At 42.9% G+C, this 19446-nt stretch overlaps 1 protein-coding gene across 1 annotated transcript in view; it reads right to left on the bottom strand.

The window, feature by feature from the left end:
• Positions 1–19446, bottom strand: part of UBN1 (ubinuclein 1) — a 412348-nt gene that overhangs the window by 239679 nt on the left and 153223 nt on the right. Inside the window, exon 8 of the mRNA XM_053694221.1 lies at positions 17025–17095. Within this exon, the coding sequence (XP_053550196.1) occupies positions 17025–17095 (71 nt within the window). The remainder of the gene's footprint in view (positions 1–17024; positions 17096–19446) is intronic.

Here is a 19446-nt window from a genome sequence, read left to right as displayed (position 1 = left end):
ATCAATACAAACAACAGCTGGAGGAATAGCTACCAAAAGTTTACAGCAGATACACTTAGCTTTGGTAGATCCAGCACTAGACAGCGATTATCCTGTAGTATCTTCTGACTCAGATGCAACGTGAGACATCTTGCAATATGTAAGAGAAAAAACAACATATAAAGCAAAAACAGAATTTATGTTTACCTGATAAATTTCTTTCTCCAACGGTGTGTCCGGTCCACGGCGTCATCCTTACTTGTGGGATATTCTCTTCCCCAACAGGAAATGGCAAAGAGCCCAGCAAAGCTGGTCACATGATCCCTCCTAGGCTCCGCCTACCCCAGTCATTCGACCGACGTTAAGGAGGAATATTTGCATAGGAGAAACCATATGGTACCGTGGTGACTGTAGTTAAAGAAAATAAAATATCAGACCTGATTAAAAAAACCAGGGCGGGCCGTGGACCGGACACACCGTTGGAGAAAGAAATTTATCAGGTAAACATAAATTCTGTTTTCTCCAACATAGGTGTGTCCGGTCCACGGCGTCATCCTTACTTGTGGGAACCAATACCAAAGCTTTAGGACACGGATGAAGGGAGGGAGCAAATCAGGTCACCTAAATGGAAGGCACCACGGCTTGCAAAACCTTTCTCCCAAAAATAGCCTCAGAAGAAGCAAAAGTATCAAACTTGTAAAATTTGGTAAAAGTGTGCAGTGAAGACCAAGTCGCTGCCCTACATATCTGATCAACAGAAGCCTCGTTCTTGAAGGCCCATGTGGAAGCCACAGCCCTAGTGGAATGAGCTGTGATTCTTTCGGGAGGCTGCCGTCCGGCAGTCTCGTAAGCCAATCTGATGATGCTTTTAATCCAAAAAGAGAGAGAGGTAGAAGTTGCTTTTTGACCTCTCCTTTTACCTGAATAAACAACAAACAAGGAAGATGTTTGTCTAAAATCCTTTGTAGCATCTAAATAGAATTTTAGAGCGCGAACAACATCCAAATTGTGCAACAAACGTTCCTTCTTTGAAACTGGTTTTGGACACAGAGAAGGTACGATAATCTCCTGGTTAATGTTTTTGTTAGAAACAACTTTTGGAAGAAAACCAGGTTTAGTACGTAAAACCACCTTATCTGCATGGAACACCAGATAAGGAGGAGAACACTGCAGAGCAGATAATTCTGAGACTCTTCTAGCAGAAGAAATCGCAACTAAAAACAAAACTTTCCAAGATAATAACTTAATATCAACGGAATGTAAGGGTTCAAACGGAACCCCCTGAAGAACTGAAAGAACTAAATTGAGACTCCAAGGAGGAGTCAAAGGTTTGTAAACAGGCTTGATTCTAACCAGAGCCTGAACAAAGGCTTGAACATCTGGCACAGCTGCCAGCTTTTTGTGAAGTAATACCGACAAGGCAGAAATCTGTCCCTTCAGGGAACTTGCAGATAATCCTTTTTCCAATCCTTCTTGAAGGAAGGATAGAATCCTAGGAATCTTAACCTTGTCCCAAGGGAATCCTTTAGATTCACACCAACAGATATATTTTTTCCAAATTTTGTGGTAAATCTTTCTAGTCACAGGCTTTCTGGCCTGAACAAGAGTATCGATAACAGAATCTGAGAATCCTCGCTTCGATAAAATCAAGCGTTCAATCTCCAAGCAGTCAGCTGGAGTGAAACCAGATTCGGATGTTCGAACGGACCCTGAACAAGAAGGTCTCGTCTCAAAGGTAGCTTCCAAGGTGGAGCCGATGACATATTCACCAGATCTGCATACCAAGTCCTGCGTGGCCACGCAGGAGCTATCAAGATCACCGACGCCCTCTCCTGCTTGATCCTGGCTATCAGCCTGGGGATGAGAGGAAATGGCGGGAACACATAAGCTAGTTTGAAGGTCCAAGGTGCTACTAGTGCATCCACTAGAGCCGCCTTGGGATCCCTGGATCTGGCCCCGTAGCAAGGAACTTTGAAGTTCTGACGAGAGGCCATCAGATCCATGTCTGGAATGCCCCACAGGTGAGTGACTTGGGCAAAGATTTCCGGATGGAGTTCCCACTCCCCCGGATGCAATGTCTGCCGACTCAGAAAATCCGCTTCCCAATTTTCCACTCCTGGGATGTGGATAGCAGACAGGTGGCAGGAGTGAGACTCCGCCCAAAGAATAATTTTGGTTACTTCTTCCATCGCTAGGGAACTCCTTGTTCCCCCCTGATGGTTGATGTACGCAACAGTCGTCATGTTGTCTGATTGAAACCGTATGAACCTGGTCCTCGCAAGCTGGGGCCAGGCCTGGAGAGCATTGAATATCGCTCTCAGTTCCAGAATATTTATCGGTAGAAGAGATTCTTCCCGAGACCAAAGACCCTGAGCTTTCAGGGATCCCCAGACCGCGCCCCAGCCTATCAGACTGGCGTCGGTCGTGACAATGACCCACTCTGGTCTGTGGAACATCATCCCTTGAGACAGATTGTCCAGGGACAGCCACCAACGGAGTGAGTCTCTGGTTCTCTGATTTACTTGTATCTTCGGAGACAAGTCTGTATAGTCCCCATTCCACTGACTGAGCATGCACAGTTGTAATGGTCTTAGATGAATGCGCGCAAAAGGAACTATGTCCATCGCCGCCACCATCAACCCGATCACTTCCATGCACTGAGCTATGGAAGGAAGAGGAACGGAATGAAGTATCCGACAAGAGTCCAGAAGCTTTGTTTTTCTGGCCTCTGTTAGAAAGATCCTCATTTCTAAGGAGTCTATAATTGTTCCCAAGAAGGGAACCCTTGTTGACGGGGATAGAGAACTCTTTTCCACGTTCACTTTCCAGCCGTGAGATCTGAGAAAGGCCAGGACAATGTCCGTGTGAGCCTTTGCTTGAGGAAGGGACGACGCTTGAATCAGAATGTCGTCCAGGTAAGGTACTACTGCAATGCCCCTTGGTCTTAGCACCGCTAGAAGGGACCCTAGTACCTTTGTGAAAATCCTTGGAGCAGTGGCTAATCCGAAAGGAAGCGCCACGAACTGGTAATGTTTGTCCAGGAATGCAAACCTTAGGAACCGATGATGTTCCTTGTGGATAGGAATATGTAGAAACGCATCCTTTAAATCCACCGTGGTCATGAATTGACCTTCCTGGATGGAAGGAAGGATAGTTCGAATGGTTTCCATCTTGAACGATGGGACCTTGAGAAATTTGTTTAAGATCTTGAGATCTAGGATTGGTCTGAACGTTCCCTCTTTTTTGGGAACTAAGAACGGATTGGAGTAGAACCCCATCCCTTGTTCTCTTAATGGAACAGGATGAATCACTCCCATTTTTAACAGGTCTTCTACACAATGTAAGAACGCCTGTCTTTTTATGTGGTCTGAAGACAACTGCGACCTGTGGAACCTCCCCCTTGGGGGAAGTCCCTTGAATTCCAGAAGATAACCCTGGGAGACTATTTCTAGCGCCCAAGGATCCAGAACATCTCTTGCCCAAGCCTGAGCGAAGAGAGAGAGTCTGCCCCCCACCAGATCCGGTCCCGGATCGGGGGCCAATATTTCATGCTGTCTTGGTAGCAGTGGCAGGTTTCTTGGCCTGCTTTCCCTTGTTCCAGCCTTGCATTGGTCTCCAAGCTGGCTTGGCCTGAGAAGTATTACCCTCTTGCTTAGAGGACGTAGCACCTTGGGCTGGTCCGTTTTTACGAAAGGGACGAAAATTAGGTCTATTTTTTGCCTTGAAAGGCCGATCCTGAGGAAGGGCGTGGCCCTTACCCCCAGTGATATCAGAGATAATCTCCTTCAAGTCAGGACCAAACAACGTTTTCCCCTTGAAAGGAATGTTTAGTAGCTTGTTCTTGGAAGACGCATCAGCCGACCAAGATTTCAACCAAAGCGCTCTGCGCGCCACAATAGCAAACCCAGAGTTCTTAGCCGCTAACTTAGCCAATTGCAAAGAGGCGTCTAGAGTGAAAGAATTAGCCAATTTGAGAGCATTGATTCTGTCCATAATCTCCTCATAAGGAGGAGAGTCACTATCGAGCACCTTAAGCAGTTCATCAAACCAGAAATATGCGGCAGTAGTGACAGGGACAATGCATGAAATGGGTTGTAGAAGGTAACCCTGCTGAACAAACATCTTTTTAAGCAAACCTTCTAATTTTTTATCCATAGGATCTTTGAAAGCACAACTATCCTCTATGGGAATAGTGGTGCGTTTGTTTAAAGTAGAAACCGCTCCCTCGACCTTGGGGACTGACTGCCATAAGTCCTTTCTGGGGTCGACCATAGGAAACAATTTTTTAAATATGGGGGGAGGGACGAAAGGAATACCGGGCCTTTCCCATTCTTTATTAACAATGTCCGCCACCCGCTTGGGTATAGGAAAAGCTTCTGGGAGCCCCGGCACCTCTAGGAACTTGTCCATTTTACATAGTTTCTCTGGGATGACTAAATTTTCACAATCATCCAGAGTGGATAATACCTCCTTAAGCAAAATGCGGAGATGTTCCAATTTAAATTTAAATGTAATCACATCAGATTCAGCCTGCTGAGAAATGTTCCCTAAATCAGTAATTTCTCCCTCAGACAAAACCTCCCTGGCCCCCTCAGATTGGGTTAGGGGCCCTTCAGAGATATTAATATCAGCGTCGTCATGCTCTTCAGTAACTAAAACAGAGCAGCCACGCTTACGCTGACAAGGGTTCATTTTGGCTAAAATGTTTTTGACAGAATTATCCATTACAGCCGTTAATTGTTGCATAGTAAGGAGTATTGGCGCGCTAGATGTACTAGGGGCCTCCTGAGTGGGCAAGACTCGTGTAGACGAAGGAGGGAATGATGCAGTACCATGCTTACTCCCCTCACTTGAGGAATCATCTTGGGCATCATTGTCATTATCACATAAAACAGAATTTATGTTTACCTGATAAATTACTTTCTCCAACGGTGTGTCCGGTCCACGGCGTCATCCTTACTTGTGGGATATTCTCTTCCCCAACAGGAAATGGCAAAGAGCCCAGCAAAGCTGGTCACATGATCCCTCCTAGGCTCCGCCTACCCCAGTCATTCGACCGACGTAAAGGAGGAATATTTGCATAGGAGAAACCATATGTTACCGTGGTGACTGTAGTTAAAGAAAATAAATTATCAGACCTGATTAAAAAAACCAGGGCGGGCCGTGGACCGGACACACCGTTGGAGAAAGTAATTTATCAGGTAAACATAAATTCTGTTTTCTCCAACATAGGTGTGTCCGGTCCACGGCGTCATCCTTACTTGTGGGAACCAATACCAAAGCTTTAGGACACGGATGAAGGGAGGGAGCAAATCAGGTCACCTAAATGGAAGGCACCACGGCTTGCAAAACCTTTCTCCCAAAAATAGCCTCAGAAGAAGCAAAAGTATCAAATTTGTAAAATTTAGAAAAAGTGTGCAGTGAAGACCAAGTCGCTGCCTTACATATCTGATCAACAGAAGCCTCGTTCTTGAAGGCCCATGTGGAAGCCACAGCCCTAGTGGAGTGAGCTGTGATTCTTTCAGGAGGCTGCCGTCCGGCAGTCTCATAAGCCAATCGGATAATGCTTTTAATCCAGAAGGAGAGAGAGGTAGAAGTTGCTTTTTGACCTCTCCGTTTACCAGAATAAACAACAAACAAAGCCAAAGTTTGTCTGAAAACCTTAGTAGCTGCTAAGTAAAATTTGAGAGCACGAACTACATCCAAGTTGTGCAACAAACGTTCCTTCTTTGAAACTGGATTAGGACACAAAGAAGGCACAACTATCTCCTGGTTAATGTCTTTGTTAGAAACAACTTTTGGAAGAAAACCAGGTTTAGTACGCAAAACCACCTTATCTGCATGGAACACCAGATAAGGAGAAGAACACTGCAGAGCAGATAATTCTGAAACTCTTCTAGCAGAAGAAATTGCAACCAAAAACAAAACTTTCCAAGATAATAACTTAATATCAACGGAATGTAAGGGTTCAAACGGAACCCCCTGAAGAACTGAAAGAACTAGGTTGAGACTCCAAGGAGGAGTCAAAATTTTGTAAACAGGCTTGATTCTAACCAGAGCCTGAACAAAGGCTAGAACATCTGGCACAGCTGCCAGCTTTTTGTGAAGTAACACAGACAAGGCAGAAATCTGTCCCATCAAGGAACTTGCAGATAATCCTTTTTCCAATCCTTCTCGAAGGAAGGATAGACTCTTAGGAATCTTAACCTTGTCCCAAGGGAATCCTGCAGATTCACACCAACAGATATACCAAATTATGTGGTAATTTTCTGGTTACAGGCTTTCAGGCCTGAACAAGAGTATTAATAACAGAATCTGAGAACCCTCGCTTTGATAAGATCAAGCGTTCAATCTCCAAGCAGTCAGCTGGAGTGGGTCGAACGGACCTAGAACAAGAAGGTCTCGTCTCAAAGGTAGCTTCCATGGTGGAGCCGATGACATATTCACCAGATCTGTATACCAAGTCCTGCGTGGCCACGCAGGAGCTATCAAAATCACCGACGCCCTCTCCTGATTGATCCTGGCTACCAGCCTGGGGATGAGAGGAAACGGCGGGAACACATAAGCTAGTTTGAAGGTCCAAGGTGCTACTAGTGCATCCACTAGAGCCGCCTTGGGATCCCTGGATCTGTACCCGTAGTAAGGAACTCTGAAGTTCTGACGAGAGGCCATCAGATCCATGTCTGGAATGCCCCACGGTTGAGTGACTTGGGCAAAGATTTCCGGATGGAGTTCCCACTCCCCCGGATGCAATGTCTGACGACTCAGAAAATCCGCTTCCCAATTTTCCACTCCTGGGATGTGGATAGCAGACAGGTGGCAGGAGTGAGACTCCGCCCATAGAATGATTTTGGTCACTTCTTCCATCGCTAGGGAACTCCTTGTTCCCCCCTGATGGTTGATGTATGAACTTGGCCCTCGCTAGCTGAGGCCAAGCTTTGAGAGCATTGAATATCGCTCTCAGTTCCAGAATATTTATCGGTAGAAGAGATTCTACCCGAGACCAAAGACCCTGAGCTTTCAGGGATCCCCAGACCGCGCCCCAGCCCATCAGACTGGCGTCGGTCGTGACAATGACCCACTCTGGTCTGCGGAAGGTCATCCCTTGTGACAGGTTGTCCAGGGACAGCCACCAACGGAATGAGTCTCTGGTCCTCTGATTTACTTGTATCTTCGGAGACAAGTCTGAATAGTCCCCATTCCACTGACTGAGCAGGAACAGTTGTAATGGTCTTAGATGAATGCGCACAAAAGGAACTATGTCCATTGCCGCTACCATCAAACCTATCACTTCCATGCACTGCGCTATGGAAGGAAGAGGAACGGAATGAAGTATCCGACAAGAGTCTAGAAGTTTTGTTTTTCTGGCTTCTGTCAGAAAAATCCTCATTTCTAAGGAGTCTATTATAGTTCCCAAGAAGGGAACCCTCGTTGACGGAGATAGAGAACTCTTTTCCACGTTCACTTTCCATCCGTGAGATCTGAGAAAGGCCAGGACAATGTCCGTGTGAGCCTTTACTTGAGGAAGGGACGACGCTCGAATCAGAATGTCGTCCAAGTAAGGTACTACAGCAATGCCCCTTGGTCTTAGCACCGCCAGAAGGGACCCTAGTACCTATGAGAAAATCCTAGGAGCAGTGGCTAATCCGAAAGAAAACGCCACGAACTGGAAATGCTTGTCCAGGAATTCAAACCTTAGGAACCGATGATGTTCCTTGTGGATAGGAATATGTAGATACGCATCCTTGAAATCCACCTTGGTCATGAATTGACCTTCCTGGATGGAAGGAAGAAGTGTTCGAATGGTTTCCATCTTGAACGATGGAACCTTGAGAAACTTGTTCAAGATCTTGAGATCTAAGATTGGTCTGAACGTTCCCTCTTTTTTGGGAACTATGAACAGATTGGAGTAGAACCCCATCCCTTGTTCTCCTAATGGAACAGGATGAATCACTCCCATTCTTAGCAGGTCTTCTACCCAATGTAAGAATGCCTGTCTTCTTATGTGGTCTGAAGACAACTGAGACCTGTGGAACCTCCCCCTTGGAGGAAGCCCCTTGAACTCCAGAGAATAACCTTGGGAGACTATTTCTAGCGCCCAAGGGTCCAGAACATCTCTTGCCCCAGCCTGAGCGAAGAGAGAGAGTCTGCCCCCCACCAGATCCGGTCCCGGATCGGGGGCCCGCATTTCATGCTGTCTTGGTAGCAGTGGCAGGTTTCCTGGCCTGCTTTCCTTTGTTCCAGCCTTGCATAGGTCTCCAGGCTGGATTGGCTTGAGAAGTATTACCTTCCTGCTTAGAGGACGTAGCCCTTGGGGCTGATCCGTTTCTGCGAAAGGGACGAAACTTAGGTTTATTTTTGGTCTTGAAAAGACCTATCCTGAGGAAGGGCGTGGACCTTGCCCCCAGTGATATCAGAGATAATCTCTTTCAAGTCAGGGCCAAAGAGTGTTTTCCCCTTGAAAGGAATGTCAAGCAATTTGTTCTTGGAAGACGCATCCGCTGCCCAAGATTTTAACCAAAGCGCTCTGCGCCACAATAGCAAACCCAGAATTTTTTCGCCGCTAACCTAGCCAATTGCAAGGTGGCGTCTAGGGTGAAAGAATTAGCCAATTTAAGAGCACGAATTCTGTCCATAATCTCCTCATAAGAAGAAGAATTACTAATAATCGCCTTTCCTAGCTCAAACTAGAAACACGCGGCTGCAGTGACAGGGACAATGCATGCAATTGGTTGTAGAAGGGAACCTTGCTGAACAAACATCTTTAGCAGACCTTCTAATTTTTTATCCATAGGATCTTGGAAAGCACAACTATCTTCTATGGGTATAGTGGCGCGCTTGTGTAGAGTAGAAACCGCCCCCTCGACCTTGGGGACTGTCTGCCATCAGTCCTTTCTGGTGTCGACTATAGGAAAACAATTTTATAAATATGGGGGGAGGTACTAAAGGTATACCGGGCCTGTCCCATTCTGTACTAACAATGTACGCCACCCGCTTGGATATAGGAAAAGCTTCGGGGGGCCCCGGGGCCTCTAAGAACTTTTCCATTTTACATAGTGGTTCTGGAATGACCAGATAATCACAATCATCCAAATTGGATAACACCTCCTTAAGCAGAGCGCGGAGATGTTCCAACTTAAATTTAAAAGTAATCACATCAGGTTCAGCTTGTTGAGAAATGTTTCCTGAATCTGAAATTTCTCCCTCAGACAAAACCTCCCTGGCCCCCTCAGACTGGTGTAGGGGCCCTTCAGAAACCATATCATCAGCGTTCTCATGCTCTACAGAATTTTCTAAAACAGAGCAGTCGCGCTTTCACTGATAAGTGGGCATATTGGCTAAAATGCTTTTGATAGAATTATCCATTACAGCCGTTAAATGTTGCATAGTAAGGAGTATTGGCGCACTAGATGTACTAGGGGCCTCCTGTATGGGCAAGACTGGTGTAGACGAAGGAGGGGATGATGCAGTACCATGCTTACTCCCCTCACTTGAGGAATCATCTTGGGCATCATTTTTACTAAATTTTTTTTATGACATAAAATACATATAGTTAAATGAGAAGGAACCTTGGTTTCCCCACAGTCAGAACACAATCTATCTGGTAGTTCAGACATGTTAAACAGGCATAAACTTGATAACAAAGCACAAAAAACGTTTTAAAATAAAACCGTTACTGTCACTTTAAATTTTAAACTAAACACACTTTATTACTGCAATTGCGAAAAAGTATGAAGGAATTGTTCAAAATTCACCAAAATTTCACCACAGTGTCTTAAAGCCTTAAAAGTATTGCACACCAAATTTGGAAGCTTTAACCCTTAAAATAACGGAACCGGAGCCGTTTTTATATTTAACCCCTTTACAGTCCCTGGAATCTGCTTTGCTGAGACCCAACCAAGCCCAAAGGGGAATACGATACCAAATGATGCCTTCAGAAAGACCTTTCTATGTATCAGAGCTCCACACACATGCAGCTGCATGCCATGCTGTCCTCAAAAACAAGTGCGCCATACCGGCGCGAAAATGAGACTCTGCCTATGCTTTGGGAAAGCCCCTAAAGAATAAGGTGTCTAAAACAGTGCCTGCCGATATTATTATATCAAAATACCCAGATAAAATGATTCCTCAAGGCTAAATATGTGTTAATAATCAATCGATTTAGCCCAGAAAAAGTCTACAGTTTAAATAAGCCCTTGTGAAGCCCTTATTTACAATCGTAATAAACATGGCTTACCGGATCCCATAGGGAAAATGACAGCTTCCAGCATTACATCGTCTTGTTAGAATGTGTCATACCTCAAGCAGCAAGGGACTGCAAACTGTTCCCCCAACTGAAGTTAATTGCTCTCAACAGTCCTGTGTGGAACAGCCATGGATTTTAGTTACGGTTGCTAAAATCATTTTCCTCATACAAACAGAATTCTTCATCTCTTTTCTGTTTCTGAGTAAATAGTACGTACCAGCACTATTTGAAAATAACAAACTCTTGATTGAATAATGAAAAACTACAGTTAAACACTAAAAAACTCTAAGCCATCTCCGTGGAGATGTTGCCTGTACAACGGCAAAGAGAATGACTGGGGTAGGCGGAGCCTAGGAGGGATCATGTGACCAGCTTTGCTGGGCTCTTTGCCATTTCCTGTTGGGGAAGAGAATATCCCACAAGTAAGGATGACGCCGTGGACCGGACACACCTATGTTGGAGAAATCACATTTATTTAAATGAATAGGAATTCTGGCTTCCCCACATTCAGAACACAGTCTATCTGGTAGTTCAGACATGTTAAACAGGCATAAACTTGATCAGAAAGTACAAAAAACGTTTTAAAATAAAACCGTTACTGTCACTTTAAATTTTAAACTGAACACACTTTATTACTGCAATTGCGAAAAAACATGAAGGAATTGTTCAAAATTCACCAAATTTTCACCACAGCGTCTTAAAGCCTTGAAAATATTGCACACCAATTTTGGAAGCTTTAACCCTTAAAATAACGGAACCGGAGCCGTTTTAAGCTTTAAACCCCTTTACAGTCCCTGGTATCTGCTTTGCTGAGACCCAACCAAACCCAAAGGGGAATACGATACCAAATGACGCCTTCAGAAGTCTTTTATAAGTATCAGAGCTCCTCTCACATGCGACTGCATGCCATGCCTCTCAAAAACAAGTGCGCAACACCGGCGCGAAAATGAGACTCTGCCTATGCTTTGGGAAAGCCCCTAAAGAATAAGGTGTCTAAAACAGTGCCTGCCGATATTATTATATCAAAATACCCAGATAAAATGATTCCTCAAGGCTAAATATGTGTTAATAATCAATCGATTTAGCCCAGAAAAAGTCTACAGTTTAAATAAGCCCTTGTGAAGCCCTTATTTACAATCGTAATAAACATGGCTTACCGGATCCCATAGGGAAAATGACAGCTTCCAGCATTACATCGTCTTGTTAGAATGTGTCATACCTCAAGCAGCAAGGGACTGCAAACTGTTCCCCCAACTGAAGTTAATTGCTCTCAACAGTCCTGTGTGGAACAGCCATGGATTTTAGTTACGGTTGCTAAAATCATTTTCCTCATACAAACAGAATTCTTCATCTCTTTTCTGTTTCTGAGTAAATAGTACGTACCAGCACTATTTGAAAATAACAAACTCTTGATTGAATAATGAAAAACTACAGTTAAACACTAAAAAACTCTAAGCCATCTCCGTGGAGATGTTGCCTGTACAACGGCAAAGAGAATGACTGGGGTAGGCGGAGCCTAGGAGGGATCATGTGACCAGCTTTGCTGGGCTCTTTGCCATTTCCTGTTGGGGAAGAGAATATCCCACAAGTAAGGATGACGCCGTGGACCGGACACACCTATGTTGGAGAAATTGATCAAATTCCTTAAATGACAGTTTCAGGAATGGGAAAAAATGCCAAAGAACAAGCTTCTAGCAACCAGAAGCAATGAAAAAATGAGACTGAAATAATGTGGAGACAAAAGCGACGCCCATATTTGTTAGCGCCAAATAAGACGCCCACATTATTTGGCGCCAAAAATGATGCCACATCCGGAACGCCGACATTTTTGGCGCAAAATAACGTCAAAAAATGACGCAACTTCCGGCGACACGTATGACGCCGGAAACGGAAACGAATTTTTGCGCCAAAAAAGTCCACGCCAAGAATGACGCAATAAAATGAAGCATTTTCAGCCCCCGCGAGCCTAACAGCCCACAGGGAAAAAGAGTCAAATTTTTTTGAAGGTAAGAAAAAATGATTAAATCAAATGCATTATCCCAAATATGAAACTGACTGTCTGAAAAATAAGGAAAGTTGAACATTCTGAGTCAAGGCAAATAAATGTTTGAATACATATATTTAGAACTTTATAAACAAAGTGCCCAACCATAGCTTAGAGTGTCACAGAAAATAAGATTTACTTACCCCAGGACACTCATCTACATGTTTGTAGAAAGCCAAACCAGTACTGAAACGAGAATCAGCAGAGGTAATGGTATATATAAGAGTATATCGTCGATCTGAAAAGGGAGGTAAGAGATGAATTTCTATGACCGATAACAGAGAACCTATGAAATAGACCCCGTAGAAGGAGATCACTGCATTCAAATAGGCAATACTCTCCTCACATCCCTCTGACATTCACTGCACGCTGAGAGGAAAACCGGGCTCCAACTTGCTGCGGAGCGCACATCAACGTAGAATCTAGCACAAACTTACTTCACCACCTCCATCGGAGGCAAAGTTTGTAAAACTGAATTGTGGGTGTGGTGAGGGGTGGATTTATAGGCATTTTGAGGTTTGGGAAACTTTGCCCCTCCTGGTAGGAATGTATATCCCATACGTCACTAGCTCATGGACTCTTGCTAATTACATGAAAGAAAAAACGTTTTATATTGCAATTTTAAAAGGGTATTACCCCTGAGAGTAAGCATGATACCAGTCGCTATTAAATCACTGTATTCAGGCTTAACTTACATTAATCCGGTATCAGCAGCATTTTCTAGCATTTTCCATTTCTAGAAAAAATTGTAACTGCACATACCTCATCGCAGAGTAACCTGCACGCCATTCTCCCGCTGAAGTTACCTCTCTCCTCAGACATATGTGAGAACAGCAATGGATCTTAGTTACAACCTGCTAAAATCATAGAAACCTGAGGCAGATTCTTCTTCTATTTACAGCCTGGGATAAAATAGTACAACTCCGGTACTATTTAAAAATAACAAACTTTTGATTGAAAGGAAAAAAAAAAAAAAACTAACTATATTTCACCACTCTCTCTTACTACCTCCATGCTTGTTGAGAGTTGCAAGAGAATGACTGGATATGGCAGTTAGGGGAGAAGCTCTATAACAGCTCTGCTGTGGGTGTCCTCTTGCAACTTCCTGTTGAGAATATCCCACAAGTAATGGATGATCCGTGGACTGGATACACCTTACAAGAGAAAGAACCAATTCTTTCCCATTTGTTCTTAATAATGTTCGCCATCTTAACCGGCACAGGAAAAGTCAAAGGAACTTTCCTGTCTTCGTAAACTCTGTCTAATTTAGGTATCAATGGTTCTTCAGGCAGTGCGGCCTCTGGAACCTCTAACATAAACAGAACCTCCTTTAATAAAAAAAAACGCTTCAAAGTGCTTATTTTTAAATCTAAAAGAACGGTTCCTCCGGAGCAGGAGGCTTAGATGCTAAGGACTTCGACCCAGAAAGTTTAACCTCTGAAGCTACAGAGGTTAACTCCTCATCGGTTAACTGGGACATAATAGCTAAATCCGATAAATATTTGGATGACTTCGGGTCAGGAGAGCTATGTTTAACCTTTCTCTTTCGTTTGTTAGAGCGAGGTAATGCACTGAGGGCCGCAGAAAGCGCCGTTTGTAACTGCGCGGCAAAGTCCGCAGGAAGAAGGCCCCCTCCAGATGGAGGATTAGATGTGCTAAGGGGAACTGCATGTGGAGTGGATAATGTAGCAAGGGTAGAAATTTCACGGGACGCAAGACCTGAGAGGTAGACGGCTCAGAGGGACTAGACTTTATAACGGTGTTAAGGCATGTGGAACATAATTGAGTGGGCGGGAAAAACACGGCCTCCTCACAATATAAACAGGTATGATTTAGTACAGAAGGTTGAGTACCTTCTAACATGTCAGAGTCCTCCATAGCTCAGGTTATACCCACAGAAGGACACAAATAAAAATGTTTTTATTATAGAAAACTGAACTTTTATACTCCCAATGGCTGGGGCACTCACCACCTCCTAGACCCAGACAGTTAGAGGAAACGCTCTCCTCAGGTTCAAGTCTCAGCCGGAATGGAGGAAAAGAACAGACGACACCCGGTCACATGGAGTACAAGACAGTACTTCCCCTGTTATTACAAGTACAGGAAGTAATAGGAGCTGTGCGACACTTAAAAACAAAAGTGAAACTTAAAAGTGATACCTGTTTGTTCCAGCCACAGTCTATCAGCCCAGGAAAAAAAAAATCACACAAAGCAGCATGTAAATAATTAATACACTGATTAATTAACCCCAAATGTTCAATAAACCCCCTTCAGAGGATATTAACCCTGGATCCTATCAAGATATAAAGGAGCCACACTGTGACCCTGTTATGGTGTTTTATGTGTAAAAATTGAAACAATCTTACCTCCAGGATCCATGCTGTGGAACAGAACACCGCCTCTTAAGTGTGACAGTCTTATAGCAGCGCTCCTGACATGGACTTGAGTGAGAGAAAGCAGGCAGTGAAACTCGTCAACACTGATTGCTTAGGAGCTGTTAGTAGTAGTCTAGATGGTTTCACAGAAAAACTATACCTGCATCTCCAGACTAACTTTCATCAATACTCTCACTGAGAGGTTGACATGACTACTTAAAACTCCAGTCCTATCTGAAAGGGCAGATACCCTTTTTCAGGACTCTCCGAAACTGCTGACACTTAGCTGCCACCTCCTAACGTGACGAAAGGCAAAGAATGACTGGGGTAATGAGGAAGTGGGAGGGATATTTAAGCTTTTGGCTGGGGTGTATTTAGCTCCTCCTGGTGGCCAGGTGTTTTATTTCCCAACAGTAAGGAATGAAGCCGTGAACTCTCCCTATCTTAGGAAGGAAAGCACCTTTTTCCTGTTTTACACCTAGTTGAGCTGGGTGTAATTTTTGTTACTGTATCGTCAGCTTCCAAAAGTGTATTAAAGTGTAAAGTAGAAACCAGGTATAATTTAAAGATTAGCGGCTTCTGATACTTTGTATGGGACACGATAATGTTTTCGGCAGCCGGAGTCCGGTTGCCAAAATTTTGTTATAACTGGCCGTTGGAAGCAGTCGGTGAACGATATTGATCCCAACAGCTTATTTAACGGTTTGCGAGCGTACACAAACCTAATTACGGAAACGAGCCCAAAATAAGCTAAGTTTGCAGACAGAGATCAGACATGTTATCTTATTACTTAAATACTTCCATTTTTTTTTATCTCTGTCTCTATACAATACTTTGAAAGAATAACTGAAAATGAACATTTTAGAACTTTAGCTCTCTCTCTCCCCACTAGGAATGTAATTTATTCTGCTGGTTGTGTTTACACAGCTTGTCAATAATCAATACTTAAGTATAGAAACTTTCAGTACAGTTAGGGATACCACAGCCAAAATCAGCTATTTTAAATGCCAATATAAATTCAAAGGAGCTATTTGTAAAGAATTGAACACATTCCAGCAAGTAAAATGGACCATTGGGGACAAATTAAAGGGGAGAAACATAAGGGGAAAACTGTCCATTTAAATTTCGCCAAGTGATGTTGCATAGCAAGTAGGAACTGCAGGTGGACAGATTCTCTGAGATAAACTTGACTGATGAGGATAAGTCTGGCAAAAGAAGCAAAGCATTGGGGTTCATCTTACTAAGGAAACAGTTCCAGTTAAAGTGTATTTTCCCCCATACTTAATGATTGAAAGAACTTCTGGTACATTTTTACCAATTTTGGTTTTAATTAATGTACATTGCATGTGCTTTGTAATAAATATTTTACCAATTTACAGGTATACCTCACTTTACAGCGCTTCACTTTACAGCGATTCGCTAATACAGCGTTTTGTGGAGCTGAAGTTCAACCTCCAAGGATTATGAAATAGTGCTGTAATCATTGTGAGTTTGCGAGAAAAGTGACTGGCACCATTTTGTTATGCTTAGTTCACTCTGTTAACAGATTTACAGAGCAATCTGTGTCTCAGTGCTATAGTTTGGAAAATTTTACTACAGTAATTGTCACTATTTTACAAGTACAGTATTTATTGAATACTGTGCTGTGCTAGTGTTAAACTAAACTTAGCCCTATTGCACCCCTAATATATGTTAGTTCAAACATGTTTTCAAGTTTTTAAACACACTGGCAAGTGGAAAGAAAGCTAAAACTGCCTTGTTTCACTTTAAGGCGGTTTTTACTTTACAGCGGGGCTCCGGTCCCTAACCCGCTGTATGAGCGGGGTATACCTGTATTATATAATATTGTTATAGGATAATAATTACATTTTGTAAAATTGTAAAGGGACATTAAGCACTTTGAGAAGATAATATAAAATTTAGAATTCTTATACATCAAAAAAAACATCCTCTGCAATATAATTTCATTATTTATTTTGTCCGCTTTTCCTGTCATTCCAATTTGAAATTGTGAGCTTTCAGTTGCTGTTAGAAATGGAAGTGCAGAACACTTATATTTCACACAGCCATTGGCTGCACACTGGTGACATATTTATAACTGTCCCTAATTGGCTACAGCAGAGAAGTTAACCTAAGTCACAACATGGCAGATCCCATTGTTTTATAGTCACTAAAATTTTACACTTATTTTGTCACTATTTAAACAGCTAATAAAACTTTAAAAAAAGAAACTGCATGTTATTCTCAGACTAATCTTTTCTTTGAATGCATCATTCTATCTAGCATTTATTTAGTGTTTAATGTCCCTTTAAAGAGCAAAACAGGTTTACATTAAATGCTTTTAAAGTTCTCATGGAATAAAGTAGAATGCTATACTCACTCAAGAAGAGCACTGTTCATCTCTTGGGTAAATAATATGGTTTTGTTGTCACCATTTGACACTTTAACAGCCTGTTAGAAGATTACAATGACATTCAATAAACTTCTTAAAAATATTTACATATGTTATGCCAAAACTAAATATGGAGCAAGGCTAATACATAATAAATGTATACAAATAAAAGAACACACCATGTGTGCAAAACAAATATTACAGCATTTGACTTACCAACTGGCTGTTGCCATTGGATGGTATTTCCAAGGTAAGAGAAGGCAGAATTACACTTTCACCTTTATCCCTCCTTAGTATTGCAGTGACTGGCTCACTGGGCCAATAATCACTCCCCCGATCCCACACAAAGAATGTGGAACAGAATATGGTCTCTTTCCCAATGTCTTTGTTATCTCTTCCTTTGAGCATAATCTTTCTATCTTACTTCCTTCTATCTCTATCCTATTCTTTGTATTTCCCTATTTCTTCATTAACTGACCCATTTTCTCACTACTTTATCTGTGTAACTTGCCCTTTCATAGTCCATTTCTCTGCCTTTTCCTCTCTCACATCTTTTTCTTAATACCATTTCTCCTGTTTGTCTCTCTCCCTCTCTTCCCCGTTCCTTCTCCATTTATTTTTCCTTCCCTCCTCTATTTATCTTGATATCTTCTCTCACTATGTCTGGCACATTTAAACACTATCCATTCTGTCTGCTCAATCATATATATGCATATGTATGTAGAATCCCTAATTACCTACTGTCTCTACCATCACTATCGCCCATACGTTACTCATAATTCTTCTTCTTTAACATGTGGGTTAAGAATGAAAAAAGTGTTAGCGCACTCTGACTATAGAACTCTTTCATTTTTGGAAATTTACCTGCATGATCTACCTTTGATGATAGTTGCAATAAAATATCTCAATTTTACAAAAACCGGTGAAGATAAATGATACAAAAACAAATTATGCTTACCTGATAATTGCATTTCCATCGTTAAAGGGAGAGTCCACGGCTTCATTCATTACTTGTGGGAATACAGAACCTGGCCACCAGGAGGCGGCAAAGACACCCCAGCCAAAGGCTTAAATACCTCCCCCACTCCCCTCATCCCCCAGTCATTCTGCCGAGCGAACAAGGAACAGTAGGATAAATATCGGGGTATAAAAGGTGCCAGAAGGAAAAGAAGAAATTTAGGTCCGCCCAGCAGAGAACCGGGCAGGAGCCGTGGACTCTCCTCATAACGATGGAAATTAAATTATCAGGTAAGCATAATTTATGTTTTCCATCTAATATGAGGAGAGTCCACAGCTTCATTCATTACTTGTGGGAACTAAATACCCAAGCTCTAGAGGACACTGAATGAATAACCGAATGGTAAAAGGAAAGGCGGACCCTAAACTGAGGGCACCACAGCCTGTAAAACTTTTCTCCCAAACACAGCTTCAGCCGAAGCAAAAACGTCAAATTTGTAAAACTTTGTGAATGTGTAAGGGGGACCAGGTAGCTGCCTTAAAAATATGCTCCATAGAGGCCTCATTCTTAAAGGCCCAAGATGAAGCCACAGCTCTAGTTGAGTGAGCCGTAATCCTCAGAGGAGGCTTATGTCCCGCTGTCTCATAGGAAAAACGAATCAAGCTACTCAACCAAAAGGATAAAGAAAGGGAAGAAGCCTTCTACCTCTTATGCATCCCAGAATAGACAACAAACAAAGCTGATGTTTGTCTGAAATCCTTCGTAGCCTGAAGATAGAATTTCAAGGCTCGAACCACATCCAAGTTAAGAAGTAACCATTCCTTCGAAGGAGGAGGATTAGGACACAAGGAAGGAACACAATATCCTGATTAATGTTATGTTTAGACACCACCTTAGGGAGAAATCCCTGAGCAATGCGAAGAACAGCCTTAACTGTATGGAAAACCAGGTAAGGAGGCTCATATTGCAAGGCCGATAATTCAGACACTCTGCGAGGCAATGGCCAGTAGAAAGAGAACTTTCCAAGACAGAGTCTTAATGTCAAGTGAATGCATAGGCTCGGACAGATCCCCCTGCAGAATCTTCAGAACCAAATCCAGACTCCAAGGAGGAGCAGAAAGTCAAAACACAGGCCTAATCCTGGACAGGGCCTGAACAAAAGACTATAAATTTGGGAGCTCAGCGAGCTTCTTGTGTAACACCGAAAGTGCTGAAATCTGTCCCCTTAAGGAACTGGCGGCTAGCTCTTCCACCAAACCATCCTGGAGAAAAGAAAAAATTCTCAATACCCTGACCTTATGCCAGGAATATCCACGAGATTCACACCAGAGTAAGTAGATCCTCTACAAGTTATGATAGATGCGACGGGTGACCGGCTTTCTGGCTTGAATGAGTATCAATCACCCTCTCAGAAAAACCTCTTCTGGCTAAGACTAAGCGTTCAATCTCCAC

The sequence above is a fragment of the Bombina bombina genome, chromosome 11 (assembly GCF_027579735.1).
Source record: "Bombina bombina isolate aBomBom1 chromosome 11, aBomBom1.pri, whole genome shotgun sequence".
NCBI lineage: Eukaryota > Metazoa > Chordata > Amphibia > Anura > Bombinatoridae > Bombina > Bombina bombina.
Note: the sequence above shows the minus strand (reverse complement) of the source record. Positions and strands in the feature narration are given on the sequence as shown.